Source organism: Hakea prostrata, chromosome 1 (assembly GCF_041222555.1).
Source record: "Hakea prostrata isolate BN-2017 chromosome 1, UWA_Hpros_2, whole genome shotgun sequence".
NCBI classification, from domain to species: domain Eukaryota; kingdom Viridiplantae; phylum Streptophyta; class Magnoliopsida; order Proteales; family Proteaceae; genus Hakea; species Hakea prostrata.
The window spans coordinates 70,818,404-70,834,333 of record NC_142600.1 but is presented as its reverse complement, the minus strand read 5'-3'; the positions used below and the strand labels follow the sequence as shown (position 1 = coordinate 70,834,333).

Genomic DNA, 15,930 nt, shown 5'->3' with positions numbered 1-15,930 from the left:
CTTTTGGCTAATAATCAAACCGACTAAGAGCTTAATATCTGAAACCTGATGCTGGTATATTGTCTTCCTCGATTAGCTTCTGTAAATAATCGCTGCTTTCGGTCTATTTGGAGCTTGAAAGAGTATTATTCCTGGTGAAATAATTCAGAGTTCTAGTAAAGAATCTTCAAAATCGTGTGATCTGACAAACTCTTATGTATATTGTTGCATCTTTTTTGAGAATTCGATCTTTTATCATACAAAAACTTGGAGCAGCATGTACTGATCAATCTTTCGAACAGAGAAATCGATCAATAAAGAGCTCATCCTCTCTTCCTTCTCTTCTTTTGAGTTCTCTGTAAAAGATCATCATTTTCACATTATGTCGATTTTATCCGCTTCTGCTTTTCAACTCCAATTCAAACATGGCGACTTCATTTCAGTAGCCTTTCCTTCTATTCAAAGTTCCTCCTTAGTTCATCCGTTCACTGTGGCTCCTTTTGGCCTTCGTCAAAGGAAACTTTCGTACCAGGGGACAAGATTATCACCAAGGACCGCCAAATCTTTTCATTTATGGAGATTGGAAAGTCCTGGTAGTGCATCAAAGCTTGTGATCCGCTCTGCATTGTCTCAAGTGCCCGAGAAACCGCTCGGTTTGTATGATCCATCTTTTGACAAGGACTCATGCGGAGTTGGATTCGTGGCGGAGTTGTCGGGAAAATGCAGCAGGGAAACTGTAATTCTTCTTAACGTTTTGTCTTCGCCATCGCTCTTGGGCTTTCTCCTGTCTTACTATATCTATATTTTACCCAGAATTAGCGGTTGCTTTTTTCCAGGTAACGGATGCCATAGAGATGTCGGTCCGGATGTCACATAGAGGTGCATGTGGCTGTGAACCAAACACAGGTGATGGAGCCGGCATTCTTGTCGCTCTTCCGCATAGCTTCTTCACCAAGGTATCGTACCCTGTTTTTTTTTTTTTGGGGGGGGGGGGGGAAAACCTTGAATTGTGGTTGTTTTAAGAGTACATTTGGATTGTTTTAACAATCAGGTTTTTTCCGGAGCTGCAATGCTACTAGTTTTAACTTCATCTGTTTTGTGGGAAAAAATCGTCTGCAGTGCATTACAAGAATACGACACAGGTAGAATATGCCAAATAGAAAGCCAAGATTAAAAGACAGAATTTTAATGAAAGGAAAAAAAAAAAAAAAAACCCATTTAGCCTGTACCCGCCCATTTTTTAACCACTTCTCACGTCCGACTTCTCTCACCGGATCCGCACTCCTTTTCCCTTTCCTCTTCAACATTTCCTCTTCAAATAGCACCAAGATTCACCTGCAAACTGATTCACCAACATTATTTTATTCCCCATCAGAAATTGGAGATTGATTTCCCTCACCTTTGAGATAACCTTTTTCTCCGGAAAAAAACACCAGCTTCAGCGGTCACGGTTATACTGGGAAGATTAAGGGATTCCATTAAAATATCCCAAAAGAGAAACACCCACCAAGAATGAATGAAATCAAACTTCAACGAATACTAAAAAAATAATCAGAAATTTGAGAAACAAGAAGCACTGTAGAAATAACGGCTTGGCACCATTTGGGTGTTTTCACATTTTTGAAGGGTTAATTAAAATCCCACTCTGATTACCATTTACCAGGGCGTTCGAATGCAATCCCAAGCACTGTAGAACTTTTCTCAAATCGACTCGAGAGTTACAGTTTCACCAATAATGAATTATACTTTTGCCCAAAAGCTTGGAAAGTTCGTAAGAGCAGATCTTCTTGAAATGGGTATTGGAAGAGCTGCCACTCTTACTTGGTTTTGGTTCGAATGTTGCTTTAGGTTAGCTGTGGAGCTCAAACAAAAACGGAAATTGCCGGCAAAGCTCTGCACAGAAGCCATGGCCATTATGAACGTTACAGATTCTACTTTCTTCAGTTCTTCTTCTCCCCTGTTCTTCAATCAAGATTCACATATCATAACTCTAATCCTCTATTCCATTCCATCGATTGGTTCTGCTTCTACCCAAAAACAACTTCCCATCGATGGGACGGGAGTGTGGAACCGGTGAAGGAAGCGATCGGAGTTGAGAAGAGCTTTGAACTGGGTTTTTAGAAATAGGTGGATATAGTCTAAATGGTTTCAAAACTGGATTTCTTTTTACTCAAAATCAGTTTTTTAATCTTGGCTTTCTATTTGGCATATTCCACATGTCGTATTCTTGTAGTGTGCACAGCAGACGATTTTTCCCCCTGTTTTGTAGGTGTGATACACAAACGATATTGTTATTTGATATTTTTTTTCTTTCTTTTGACCTTCACCAGGTTACTAATGATATTGGGTTTAACCTACCCCCGCCAGGAGAGTATGCGATTGGTATGTTCTTCTTGCCTACATCTAAGAGCCGCAGGGAACAATGTAAAACAATATTCGGAAAGGTAATTTTGTGACAGTACAATTACAAGTTATTGTTGTGTACGAATTTTGGTTTGTGAAGGTACAATACTAGTCATGACCTCATTAAAGTGTGCCATTGTTGTGTAGGAATTTTGGTTTTGCAGCTGGTTCATATTTGATTCATACAATATGATTTTCAGTTTTAGTGAGTGAATTTGACATTTTGCTGGTATAAATAGCATGTTGGTTCAAATCAATTCAATCCTCTTATGTTGGTTAATATATTTATATTGTGTATTTAAGTTTGCATGTACGTGCTCTCCCTCAGTACTTTTAAGCTGTGTTAACATGTAATGGTCTGCATTGTATCTTTATTTACTGAAGAATTTGATATAAAGGTTAGTGTGGTCTAAGGAGTGTATGGTGGGGAAGAGAGGGGGTGGGGGTAGGTAAACATGAGCATGATGTAGAAAACTCTTCCTGGATAGAGTAGGACACTGTATTCAAAGTTATTCTCATACTTCTGGTGTTGAATAAATAATTGATAAATCATACAGACACCGCCTATACCACACTTGCTACATCTAATCAGCGAGTTCTGGTATTTGTAAAGGTCATTGCGTTGTGTTTCAACATGAATTCTAGTTGTAGCTTCCTGCTGCAATCATTGGGATAACAGGAGTTTCTCTTCTTTCAATTCCTCGCTCCCTTTCACTTGCTGTCCTTCAATTTGGACATGGATTATCCCAACATTCAGCCCCAGGCTGGAGATTGACATATACTCATAGACCCAAATCAACATAACTTGCCAATGGTATTTAGTCACTTAAATGGCTTGCTTTCTGTTTGAATTTCTTTGATTACAGTATTTACTCAAGTTCTTGATTGTATGTGAAGGTAGCTGAGTCACTGGGCCATGTTGTTCTTGGTTGGCGCTCTGTACCAACTGATAACACAGGATTGGGCAAATCTGCTTTGCAAACAGAACCTGTTATTGAACAAGTATTTCTTACCCCAAATCCAAGATCAAAAGTTGACTTTGAGCAACAGGTAGTCATCTCTCTTGTTGTTACATGTATATACAAGATTTCTTGGTTACATTTCTTTTATCAGAATTTCACTTAATTGAGGTTTTCAAGTTACATGGTGTATACCAGGGTACATTAAGATATTACATATTTGTAATGATTAAAATTTGGGTTCTACAGGATCCACTTCATCCACATGCCTGCCCCTTATGGTTCTTTAATTAAACCATGGCTTCTAGACTCCAGTAAAAAATTAGCTTGACCAAAGGGTTATAACTAAGCAATGAGGAACAATTTGGTCACCTAATTCCATTAACTGGATGTTTCCGCTCCACATCCCAATTAATACTCATGCGTTGAAAATGAGCTGTATTACTACATTAGTAGCCTGTTGTATTTAATATCTTTTCATTCTTATGACTTTTACACATTTTTTTCACCACAGTGTATTTCTATTGTAGGTGTATATATTGAGGAGGGTCTTAATGGTTGCTATCCGTGCTGCTTTAAACCTCCAGGATGGTAAAGTCAAGGACTTCTATATATGTTCTCTCTCTTCAAGGTGTGGTGTAACTTCCGTGGGTATTCCTGCTTTGCATCAAAATAATTGAATTGACTACTTTTTTTCCTTATTTAAAGGAACTTTACATCCCAATCTTTTTGTGCAGGACTATTGTTTACAAAGGTCAATTGATGCCTGATCAGTTGAAGAACTACTATGAAGATCTTGGCAATGAAAGTTTTACAAGCTACATGGCCCTGGTAAATATAATTCCCATACAATTGCTTCTTCTAGCCAAATTTCATTCTTCAACAACCTGCAGCCTGAGGAATTCACTGGTAACTGAAATAATGTAAGGTTACAGTGACTTCTAACATGAAATCTGAATGATTTTATATGCGCGTACTCTTGTTGATTATGTCTGAGTTTGGATGCTGGATTGCATCCTTGGGTTGAGTTGGTGAGAAACCTTATTGCCTAGTAAACCATGTTGCAGAATGCAGTGCCTCCTCTCTCTGATCAATTCTTGAGGATGAGCTCTGGCCAATTCCTGAGGATGAGACATGGAAGTGGAGAGGAAAATTGATTTGGTCAAGGTAGCTTAGGGTTCTCACCCTCTGATGCATTGACACCGTAGATATGGAAAATGTATAATATTTATTGAGTGTCCTGAATGCACAGTTATCCCTATTGCTTCTGAGATGACTTCTCCATGCCTTGAAAAAAATAAATAAATGGAATTATCAGTGATAACATAGATTTGTTCAACTGTGGCAGATCCACTCCAGGTTCTCAACAAACACTTTTCCCAGCTGGGACCGTGCTCAACCCATGCGTGTCCTGGGTCACAATGGGGAGATCAACACTGTTCGAGGCAATATAAACTGGTATCTGCTCAATTCTAGTGAATACAGAATTACCTTCTCACACCTCCTATTTTGGAGAGATTCTGATTGTTCTTCTTTTTCTTCTCTCTTTCTCTCTCTCTGCATAGCCATTTGGAAATCTATAACTGCTTAAGATTGAATATTATGTGACATCAAAAGTAATGAGTTTACCAGGTTGTTGAAATTCAAGAGAATTTCCACTTATTATTTTCCATGTTCCTAACATCTATTTACCGCACAATATGATATAGATATATCATATATCATGTTTGATATGTCAAAGCAAATCCGGCTCTAGGGTCCATTCATAAATTCATGTCTACTGTAGCGGAAAAGTGTAAACTAAAAAGATTTGAAGAATATCACCAGAAGATGAAACTTAATACACATGTTGATAATGGGTTTACTAGATTTACTGGATGCTGAGGCATTTTCCCTTTTACAGGATGAAGGCACGTGAAGGTCTTCTTAAGTGCAAAGAGCTCAAATTGTCTACGGATGAGATCAAAGAGATTTTGCCTATTGTTGATGCTGGCTCATCTGATTCGGGTGAGACTGTAGCTTGTGTTCATATGCAGTGCCACATTTAGTTGGGCATGTGTTTGCATTTGCATATGATTGTGTACTTGTTTCTAAACAATGTTTACAAGGCATATATATGAGTCAGTACCCAGAAAGCACAGTATGGGTAAGGAGAGAGGAATGTGGACAGCCTATCTTTGCATTTATGAGGATTTCTCTGTTGTAATCAAACCATGTCTGATTCTTGTAGGGGCTCTTGATTGTGTCCTGGAGCTTCTGATTCGAGCTGGCAGGACCCTTCCTGAGGCTATCATGATGATGATCCCTGAAGCGTGGCAAAATGACAAGACTATGGATCCAAAGAGGAAGGCCTTCTATGAGTATTTCTCAGCTCTTTTGGAGCCATGGGATGGACCTGCTCTTATTTCATGTAAGAAGTTAATTTGAATAAGATCCCTTGGCCAAAGAGTATCTGTTTTATAATTAACTCCCTAAATTTTATCTCCCAACAATGTCGACGACAAGAACAACAACAAAAACTCAGACTTATTTCTGACATAATGGGTTCGTTACATGGATCCAAACAGAGCAAGGTATGGAAAGCTGAGTTCTAACCAGGTAAGGGAAAGAAAACATGGAGAAAGAGAGTGAGAGGAAGATAGTGAGAGGAAGGTGGCTTCTTTTTTGTCTCCAAAATCGTAATTTTTTATATGTTATGGTAACTTGCAGTTACTGATGGCCATTATCTTGGAGCTACATTGGATCGAAATGGACTGCGACCAGGCCGCTTTTACATTACTCATAGTGGGCGTGTTATCATGGCAAGTGAAGTGGGTGTTGTAGACATTCCACCTGAAGATGTGTGTCAGAAAGGAAGACTTCACCCTGGAATGATGCTTTTAGTAGATTTTAAGAAACATACTGTTGTAGATGATCAGGCTTTGAAAAGGCAGTATTCTCTTGCAAGGCCGTATGGCGAGTGGCTAAGCAGACAGAAGATAGAACTGAAAGATATAGTTGACTCTGTTCCCACGTCTGACAGGGTTCCACCACCCATGTCTGGGGCAGTGCTGGTGAGTACATTAATGTTTTCTCCTGTTGTTAATCTGGTTTGGGAGATTTTGTACCTGGTTTAACCTACTTTTATGTCTAGGCTTCTAGCCATGAGGAAAACATGGAGGGCATGGGTATTTGTGGTCTGCTGGTTCCACTGAAGGCTTTTGGGTAATTAAATCTTAGTCCATTTGGCCTTCTTGCAATTTTGCTCTAAACTGAGATGGATACTTTTGTTGTGCAGCTACACGGTTGAAGCCTTGGAAATGCTGTTACTTCCCATGGCCAAAGATGGAACTGAGGCTCTTGGCTCGATGGGTAATGATGCTCCTCTGGCTATTCTTTCAAACAGAGAGAAACTCACGTTTGAGTATTTCAAGCAAATGTTTGCTCAGGTAACAAACCCACCGATTGATCCAATCCGCGAGAAGATAGTCACCTCCATGGAGTGCATGATTGGACCAGAAGGTGATTTGACAGAGACTACTGAAAAACAGTGCCATCGCCTTTCACTGAAAGGGCCTCTGCTATCCATTGAAGAAATGGAGGCAATCAAAAGGATGAACTACAGAGATTGGCGGAGCAAGGTGCTTGACATTACATATTCTAAAAGTCTTGGTAGGAAAGGTCTGGAGGAGACATTGGATAGAATCTGCCTTGAAGCACGTAAAGCAATCAGGGAAGGTTATACCATGTTGGTGCTTTCGGATCGAGGTGACAATTTTCAACTTATGAGATCCTGTTAAACATCTATTTGAATGGAATGCTTTACTTTTTCTGTTACATATAGAAGGCAGAAGGAAAAAGAAGAAGAGTTTCTCTATCAAATTTCGAACATCTTTTTTCTTTTTGACCTGACTTAATATATATATTTTTTAAGATATCCATTTATTGCACCATTATAATCAGTCTCTTTTCACTGTGCTGATATAGCTTTTTCATCAAATCGCGTTGCTGTAAGCTCCCTGTTGGCTGTTGGTGCTGTCCATCATTATTTAGTCTCAAAACTTGAGCGAACTAGAATTGGTCTGATAGTTGAATCTGCTGAGCCACGTGAAGTCCACCACTTCTGTACCCTGGTTGGATTTGGGGCTGATGCTATATGCCCATACTTGGCCATAGAAGCAATTTGGAGACTGCAGATTGATGGGAAAATCCCGCCTAAAGCAAATGGTGAGTTCCACTCTAAGGAGGACCTGGTGAAGAAATACTTCAAAGCAAGCAATGACGGAATGATGAAGGTTCTTGCGAAAATGGGAATATCAACTTTGGCATCTTATAAGGGTGCTCAGATCTTTGAGGCTCTAGGTCTTTCATCCAAGGTGATTAGGAAATGTTTTAATGGGACCCCAAGCAGGATTGAGGGTGCTACTTTTGAAATGCTTGCTCAAGATGCCCTTCAACTACATGAATTAGCTTTTCCAAATAGGGTTCTGCCTCCAAAAAGTGCAGAAGCCGTTGCACTGCCAAATCCAGGAGACTACCATTGGAGAAAAGATGGGGAAGTGCACCTTAATGATCCTCTTGCTATTGTAAAGCTGCAAGAGGCTGCTAGAACAAATAGTGTAGCTGCATATAAAGAGTACTCCAAGCACATTCAAGAACTCAATAAATCCTGCAATTTACGGGGTATGCTGAAGTTCAAGGAATCAAAGGATAAAATTCCCTTGGATGCTGTTGAACCAGCTAGTGAGATTGTGAAGCGCTTTTGTACAGGGGCTATGAGTTATGGTTCAATATCGTTAGAAGCTCATACTACTCTTGCCATTGCCATGAACAAAATAGGGGGGAAATCAAATACTGGTATTGACCAACAACTAAATTTCATTTGTAGATCATAGTTGTTTGAGGAAGTTTTTTGCTCTTTCGCAATTTTGATTATGTTTCCTTTTTTTAGTTACTGGAATTTTTTAATACAGGAGTTGTCGCAACTCTTATCATTGATAACTTCTAATACCGTTTTTCTATTTGTAAATCTAGGCTTGCATTATTTAGGATTTTGTTTTTATTGGGTTTTGACTCCCTTTATAATTATTTTCAAGTAGCATAGTATCCGTGGGTTGTGGGTTGTGGGTTGACTTGGGGGGGGGGGGGGAGAGGATGTGGTTGATAGGTCATAGGTGGCAAGTTATCAATGTGTTTAGAAGAATTTTTATCATTTTTCTTGGATTGCTTGTGTCTCATAATCTTAGTTTGTTGCTACTGAAGGTGAGGGAGGTGAAAACCCATCTCGAATGCAGCCTCTTCCAGATGGTTCCATGAATCCTAAGAGGAGTGCCATTAAACAGGTTGCCAGTGGGAGATTTGGGGTTTCTAGCTTTTACCTTACGAATGCAGATGAGTTGCAGATAAAAATGGCTCAGGTGATTGTCCAATACAATATGTTGGATAGATTCCATTCTTTAGACCCTGTGCCTTTTCCTTTTTCTGTTGAGGTTATCTTCCTCTAGCCCCTGTATCCCTACAGGAACAAAAGGTCCTCTTGGTTATTTGTTTATTATGTTCACGGGTAGATTTGAATGTGCAAAGCACCTGCTGTGTGTCTTTGCTTCATTATGTGATACACCTTTAGCATTCGGTGAGGGTTCTAGTGAACTGCTATTTTGCTTTTCCTTGCTAAATAAATTTACGTTTTCATGTAGGGTGCTAAGCCAGGTGAAGGAGGTGAACTTCCAGGCCACAAAGTTATAGGAGATATTGCAGTCACTAGAAATTCTACTACTGGTGTGGGGCTTATCAGTCCTCCTCCCCATCATGATATCTACTCTATCGAAGATCTTGCTCAATTAATTTATGATCTAAAGGTACAATCATATAATGTTTCTACGTGTTTGTCGGAAAGGCTTCTTTTTCCGTAAGGGATAGACTCCTATTTGTGCTATCTCCTCTTAGTTGCAAGGTATAGAATTTTTTTTTGGGGAGCTTTGTGTGATTGACTTATTCCATTTTTATATTATACAGAACGCTAATCCTGATGCTCGAGTCAGTGTGAAACTGGTATCTGAAGCTGGTGTGGGAGTTATTGCTAGTGGGGTAGTGAAAGGCCACGCAGACCATGTTTTGATCTCTGGTCATGATGGAGGAACAGGAGCTTCACGTTGGACTGGTATCAAGAGTGCTGGGCTACCATGGGAGCTTGGTTTGGCTGAGACTCATCAAACATTAGTTGCAAATGACCTTCGTGGTCGAGCTACTCTTCAGACAGATGGCCAACTTAAAACTGGAAGGGATGTTGCCATTGCAGCACTTCTTGGTGCAGAAGAGTTTGGCTTTAGCACTGCTCCTTTGATTACCCTTGGGTGCATTATGATGCGAAAATGCCACAAGAACACATGCCCTGTTGGTATTGCCACCCAAGATCCTGTGCTTCGTAAGAAATTCGAAGGGGAGCCTGAGCATGTCATAAATTTTTTCTTTATGCTAGCCGAGGAGGTGCGTGAAATCATGTCTCAGCTTGGATTGCGGACCATCAATGAAATGGTTGGCCGTTCAGATATGCTGGAAATTGATAATGAAGTTATTAAGAACAGTGAGAAACTGAAGAACATTGATCTTTCAATGCTGCTCAGACCTGCAGCCAAAATAAGGAAGAATGTGGCCCAATTCTGCATCCAAAAGCAGGATCATGGATTGGACATGGCTTTAGACAAAAAAATTATTTCCTTATCCAAAGCTGCTCTTGAAAAAGGTCTTCCTGTATACATCGAAATGCCAATCCAGAATGTGAATCGTTCTGTTGGAACTATGCTCAGCCATGAAGTCACTAAATGTTTCCACATGTTGGGTCTTCCTGCAGATAGAATCCACATCAAGTTCAGGGGGAGTGCTGGACAGAGCCTTGGAGCCTTCCTCTGCCCAGGAATCATGCTTGAACTTGAAGGTGACAGCAATGACTATGTTGGGAAAGGACTATCAGGGGGCAAAATTGTAGTTTACCCTCCAAGAGAGAGTAAGTTTGATCCTAAAGAAAACATTGTCATCGGAAATGTGGCTCTCTATGGTGCAACAGATGGGGAGGCATACTTCAATGGAATGGCAGCTGAGAGATTTTGTGTGCGCAACTCAGGAGCTAGGGCAGTTGTAGAAGGTGTTGGCGATCATGGATGCGAGTATATGACTGGTGGTGTTGTTGTTGTGCTTGGTAAAACTGGGAGGAATTTTGCTGCCGGCATGAGTGGTGGGATTGCTTATGTTCTTGATGTTGATGAGAAGTTCCAAACCCGATGCAATCTTGAGATGGTAGATCTTGATAAAGTTGAGGATGAAGAGGATATTATGGCATTAAAATCGTTGATACAGCAACATCAGCAACACACCAACAGCAAATTAGCTAGGGAAGTTCTTGCTAACTTGGAGAATCTTCTTCCGAAGTTTGTCAAGGTATTCCCAAGGGATTATAAACAGGTTCTTGCAAATATGAAGGCCGAGAAAGCCAAAAAAAAATCAGAGGAACAACATGCCAGAGAATCTGGAGAACAAGATGTAGAGTTGAGGAGGAAGGATCATTTTGAAGAGCTCAATAAGTTGGCAGCTGCATCCTTAAATGGGAATGCAAGTGAGGTAAGTTGGCTGATACTTAGTGACCTTTTATTGAGTTATTATCTTAAGATTTTTCTTGAATTTTTCCATTCTAGACTATAGTGTTGGCTTAACCTACCTATTCTTTGGTGGACCAAAAGGGCAAGAGGCTGTAGTCTTCATTTGTTTGCAGCTTCATAATTTATGAGTTGGAAGAAGAAAAATAACTAGGCAGAAAATTTTGAAGCACAATACGGGCTATTTGATTGACAATCCTATGGTCGTGTAAAATTGGTGAGGACCTCTATGGTTCTTCTGGTTAACATGACAACCTTAGCAACTCCTCCCCCCTGGGAGGGGGGGGGAATACAGAAAAATAGACACCCACATTTTAATAAAAAAAAAAAAACAAATAATGAAAATAAAAAGACTAACATGAAAATGAACCAAATGGACATTGTTTGGAAACGGTGTAAAATTTTCATCGTCTGAAGGAGAAAAATAACATCACTTTTCCTTTCGTACTCTAGTAATCAGTCTTTTTTTGGAGGGAAGTTATTAAATTAGTTGATTTTTATGCTATTGAAACCTGGTTTGTGGATCAGTCAAAAACGTGACTATTTATGATTTAGTAAAACGGCCTGCCTTCGAAGAAGTGGGGCCTGCGGTAGGGCAGCTAAAATATGATCTTCCACAGACCCCTTAGTGGTGGACTGGTGGGTACAGCATGCAGTAGGTACACCCTTTTTTAATAGACTATTTGGAAAACAAGTTCTTTTGTAGCCAAATGTGAATACTTGTAGTGAGGCTTAAAGCCTTGAGTTGTACTGTTTTGTATGTCTACCAAGTCTACTCAGGTTTCAACATTCTTCTACACCCCCAACCCCCCCCCCCCCCCAAAAAAAAAAAAAAAGGGGGGGGAAAGAGAAGAGGAAAAGCAAAAGGTTTCTAGGGGTGAGTAAATGACAACCTTTATTGTGTTGAAGTCAGCAGGTTTAAGGTTGTTTTGGGTTTCCCCCTCTCCAACTCTCTCTCTCTCTCTCTCTCTCTCTCTCTCTCTCTCTCTCTCTCTCTCTCTCTCTCTCTCTCTCTCTCTCTCTTCCCTTTAATTCTCTGATAATAGTTACTATGTTCACTGTAGGTGGCACAGGGAGAACTTGTGAAGAGGCCGACCCGAGCTGCTGATGCTGTCAAGCATCGAGGTTTTGTTGCTTATGAGCGAGAAAGCATTTCATTCAGGGATTCTAATGCTCGGATTAATGACTGGAAAGAAGTTATGGAAGAATCAAAACCAGGAGAACTTTTGAAGACCCAATCAGCTCGTTGCATGGATTGTGGGACTCCCTTCTGTCATCAGGTGGTGGCACAGTGCTGTTTATGGTTAAATATCTTCTTCTATGTATTTCTCCTTCAAAAAGAGGGAGTTTGATGACAAGGATTGATTTGCCTGTTTCTCATTTCGTCTTATATCAGGATAACTCGGGATGTCCCCTTGGGAATAAGATACCAGAATTCAATGAATTGGTATACCAAAACAGATGGCGTGAAGCATTGGATCGGCTCTTAGAGACAAATAATTTCCCAGAATTTACCGGCAGAGTTTGCCCTGCACCTTGTGAAGGTTCCTGCGTTCTTGGCATTATTGAGAATCCTGTATCTATCAAAAGCATAGAGTGCTCCATCATAGACAAAGCTTTTAAGGAAGGGTGGATGGTACCTCAACCTCCCCCTGTGAGGACTGGGTATGCTTTCCCTTATAAGTTTAGACTGATGAGGCTTTTGTTTCTAAACTGTTGAGATTCAGTTTAGGGGCCAGCTTCTTAATGATTATCAAATAGTGATCTGGATGCACTCCCCTTCCTCCCTTAACTTTTGTGTAGTATGGTACCTAGTTGCCCATATTTTCTGGGTGATCCTAACTTACCCAATAACTTTTTGGTGAATAATATTTATAGTACTCTTTTTAGACATTGTTTAAAATAAAAACCTGCTTGTGCCCCTAAATGCAGGAAGAGAGTTGCTATTGTGGGTAGTGGTCCCGCTGGCTTAGCTGCTGCTGATCAATTGAACAAAATGGGCCATCTGGTGACAGTGTTTGAGCGTGCTGATCGAGTAGGAGGACTCATGATGTATGGGGTCCCCAACATGAAGGCTGATAAGATTGAAGTTGTTCAAAGGCGAGTCAATCTAATGGCTGATGAAGGTGTCAATTTTGTTGTCAATGCAAATGTTGGAATAGATCCTGTGTACTCTCTCGAACAGCTTCATGCAGAGAGTGATGCCATTATTTTGGCCTTGGGAGCTACAAAGCCAAGGTGATTAAAAACTCATTATTGCAATCCTTTCCATGATGATTTTCTAACACCAGTTTTCAACAAGAGGGTGCAAAAAAGCCATTCATGTTGGCAGTATAAAACTAAGATTTCTTGCACTGTTGTTCTACAGGGATCTTCCTGTTCCTGGACGGGAACTCAGAGGAATCCATTTTGCCATGGAGTTTCTTCGTGCGAATACCAAAAGCCTGTTGGATAGTAACCTCCAGGATGGAAACTACATATCTGCAAAAGGGAAAAGGGTGGTAGTGATTGGAGGTGGTGACACAGGCACCGACTGCATAGGAACATCAATCCGGCATGGTTGTTCCAGTGTCATAAATCTAGAGATTCTCCCTCAACCACCTCAGACCAGGGCTCCAGGCAACCCTTGGCCACAGGTTCAAGCCCTTTCACTAGATATCCTTTGGAGCATCTGTTCTCCAGAACATCCAATATTTTTCTCCCCCAACTCCCCACAACGCCAAACACCCCCCCCCCCCAAAGGATAGAATAACATCGGACAGTATTTTAAGGTTCTATTGACTGGGTTAATGTTATACACCTATCTATTGCTTTGGTGGAGCATTTTTGTTGTGTGAAGGTAATCAAGTTGTTACATTCTAATTGTCCTCTTGTTTTGTAGTGGCCTCGCATTTTCCGTGTGGATTATGGTCATCAGGAAGCAGCTGCTAAGTTTGGGAAGGATCCAAGGACTTTTGAGGTCACGACCAAGCGATTTCTAGGAGACAATTCTGGGGGTGTGAAAGGACTTGAGTTAGTGCAAGTACGCTGGGAAAAGGATGCCAGTGGGAAGTTTCAGTTCAAGGAAGTTGAGGGATCTGAGGAAGTAATCGAAGCTGATCTCATACTCCTGGCACTGGGTTTCCTGGGTCCTGAGTCGGTTAGTATTCTCAATCTTTAATTTGTTTTTCCACTGAACCTGGCTATGCATTTGTGCATTGAAGCAGTTCCAAAGTGCATAATTCAGATACGTTTGGCTCAAGTTTGATTTATTTAACACTAAAAATAAGGTCTTTTAAAGGTGGAGCTGTCTTATGTTGGTTCCAACCTTTTAACATGTTGAAAGGTTTTGTTTGAAGCATGACTCTTTTTTGTCACCAATGTGGTGAAAAGAGAGAAGTGTATCCTTATTTCTGTTTGCAGAGTTCTAATCTCAATGTTTTTTTTTTAATTAGAGATAGCAAAATACTTTCAAATTAGCTGAAAAGTGAAATGACAGGATTTGCTTTAATTGAAAAAAAATATGCTATACAAAAAAGATTCAAAAAGAAAGGTTACAAATTTTCTTTTCATCAGCATTGGTTGCAGGAAGATTTTCTCTTCTTGTATGGGTGTCCACCCTCCACTCCCTTCTTTCTGAGTTGAATTATAGTACAAAGAAACTCTTTTGATTTAGATAATGAGTTTTTGATGTGTGAATATTGTATTGGTGGATATCTGCAGACAATTCCAGACCAGCTACAGTTGGATCGAGACAACCGTTCAAACTTGAAGTCTGAGGATGGACAGTTCTCAACTAACATAGAAGGGGTCTTTGTAGCCGGTGACTGTAGACGTGGACAATCTCTGGTGGTGTGGGCAATCTCAGAGGGCCGAAAAGCTGCATTACATGTTGACAAGTATCTGATGAAAAAGCCAGACATTGAAAATAAAAAACCTTTGCAAGGAAGTCATCAACAACAATAGCAGATTCACCATGATTACATAGATGAACTACTCAGCAACTCTGATATGTTCCCAAAAAATTGGCTTCCTGAATGTAGAGGATGCTAATGGAAGAAGGCACTTTGGCTATATGAGATTGGAGTTGAGAGGGTTTCCTAGCATCCTATTTGTGAAACCATTCTATTGCCATTTTGTCCCTCATTACTTTCAGGATGCTGTCTTCAAGTCCTCACCATTACTTACATTTTTTTTCAGGATGCTCATATTTATTTCGTCTATTCTTTTCCTGTTAACCACACATAAGAAAAATGTACAGTTAGTTTTAGTTCTGTAGGGATATTTTTTCCCCTGATGAGTAAGTCACCAAGGTTTATCATAGTAAATTTTAGTTTGATTAGAGTTGATCTTGTGTTTCTCTTCGTTACGCATTTTCGACACCTTACGTGTTTATGCTTTGAGCTTTCCTTTCTTCAAAACGATCGGAAGGAAATCCAAGGCATGAGTGCCTGTCCCCATCTCTCTTCATTTCCCTCCTTTTTTATATTTTAGTTCCTTAACAAATAGTGGGTGTTTTATTGCTTGGATTCATTTTATGTTAATTTTATCTAGTCCTTTTTTGACTTCCTTGTGTGATATGTGTCCAAACGTCACATTAAAAAGAGTTGAAGTCTATTTGCAAATTGCATCAATTTATTTTTAATATATAATCACAACTCTTTGATGTGTTTTATAAATGAACTTCAACCCTTAAATGTAATGTTAAGACGCAAGACATACATCCATGAGGAAATGGATGGTCAATTTCCTTGTCATCCTCTTTTTTTCTTTCACATTAAAAAAATTGTCAAGCCCTAAATTGTGAGAAGCCTATAATCCATCGTTTTATGTTTAGAACTCAGTTATAAAAAGATTGGATGGCTCTTCTTCCGATTGAGTGTACAACAACTGTTCCATACTCGCTGATGTGAAAACTCAACACGGTAAGAGAAGTTCATTATCAATCTCTAGCAGCTTAGGTCTAGATCGAAATAATTGAT

The 15,930-nt window shown here is 40.0% G+C and overlaps 1 protein-coding gene across 1 annotated transcript; it reads left to right on the top strand.

Annotated features, from left to right (window-relative positions):
• The first annotated feature begins 361 nt into the window (after positions 1–361).
• Positions 362–15,248, top strand: LOC149029730 (glutamate synthase 1 [NADH], chloroplastic-like). Its single transcript, XM_089143856.1, has 22 exons — positions 362–715; positions 816–935; positions 2,310–2,423; positions 3,280–3,432; positions 3,872–3,972; positions 4,079–4,172; positions 4,690–4,799; positions 5,245–5,348; positions 5,572–5,751; positions 6,051–6,394; positions 6,475–6,545; positions 6,619–7,088; positions 7,308–8,177; positions 8,583–8,737; positions 9,017–9,178; positions 9,336–10,934; positions 12,034–12,249; positions 12,366–12,634; positions 12,902–13,207; positions 13,338–13,605; positions 13,851–14,108; positions 14,672–15,248. The coding sequence occupies exons 1-22, from the start codon at positions 362–364 to the stop codon at positions 14,912–14,914; spliced, it is 6,561 nt and encodes a 2,186-aa protein (XP_088999982.1). The 3' UTR covers positions 14,915–15,248.
• Positions 15,249–15,930: the final 682 nt, after the last annotated feature.

Excerpts from the sequence above, each read along its gene's own strand:
- LOC149029730 (XM_089143856.1), top strand. The coding sequence starts at position 362 with ATGTCGATTTTATCCGCTTCTGCTTTTCAACTCCAATTCAAACATGGC. Across the intron at positions 936-2,309 it reads CGCATAGCTTCTTCACCAAG|GTTACTAATGATATTGGGTT; the intron begins GTATCGTACCCT and ends GACCTTCACCAG. Across the intron at positions 13,606-13,850 it reads CAGGCAACCCTTGGCCACAG|TGGCCTCGCATTTTCCGTGT; the intron begins GTTCAAGCCCTT and ends CTTGTTTTGTAG.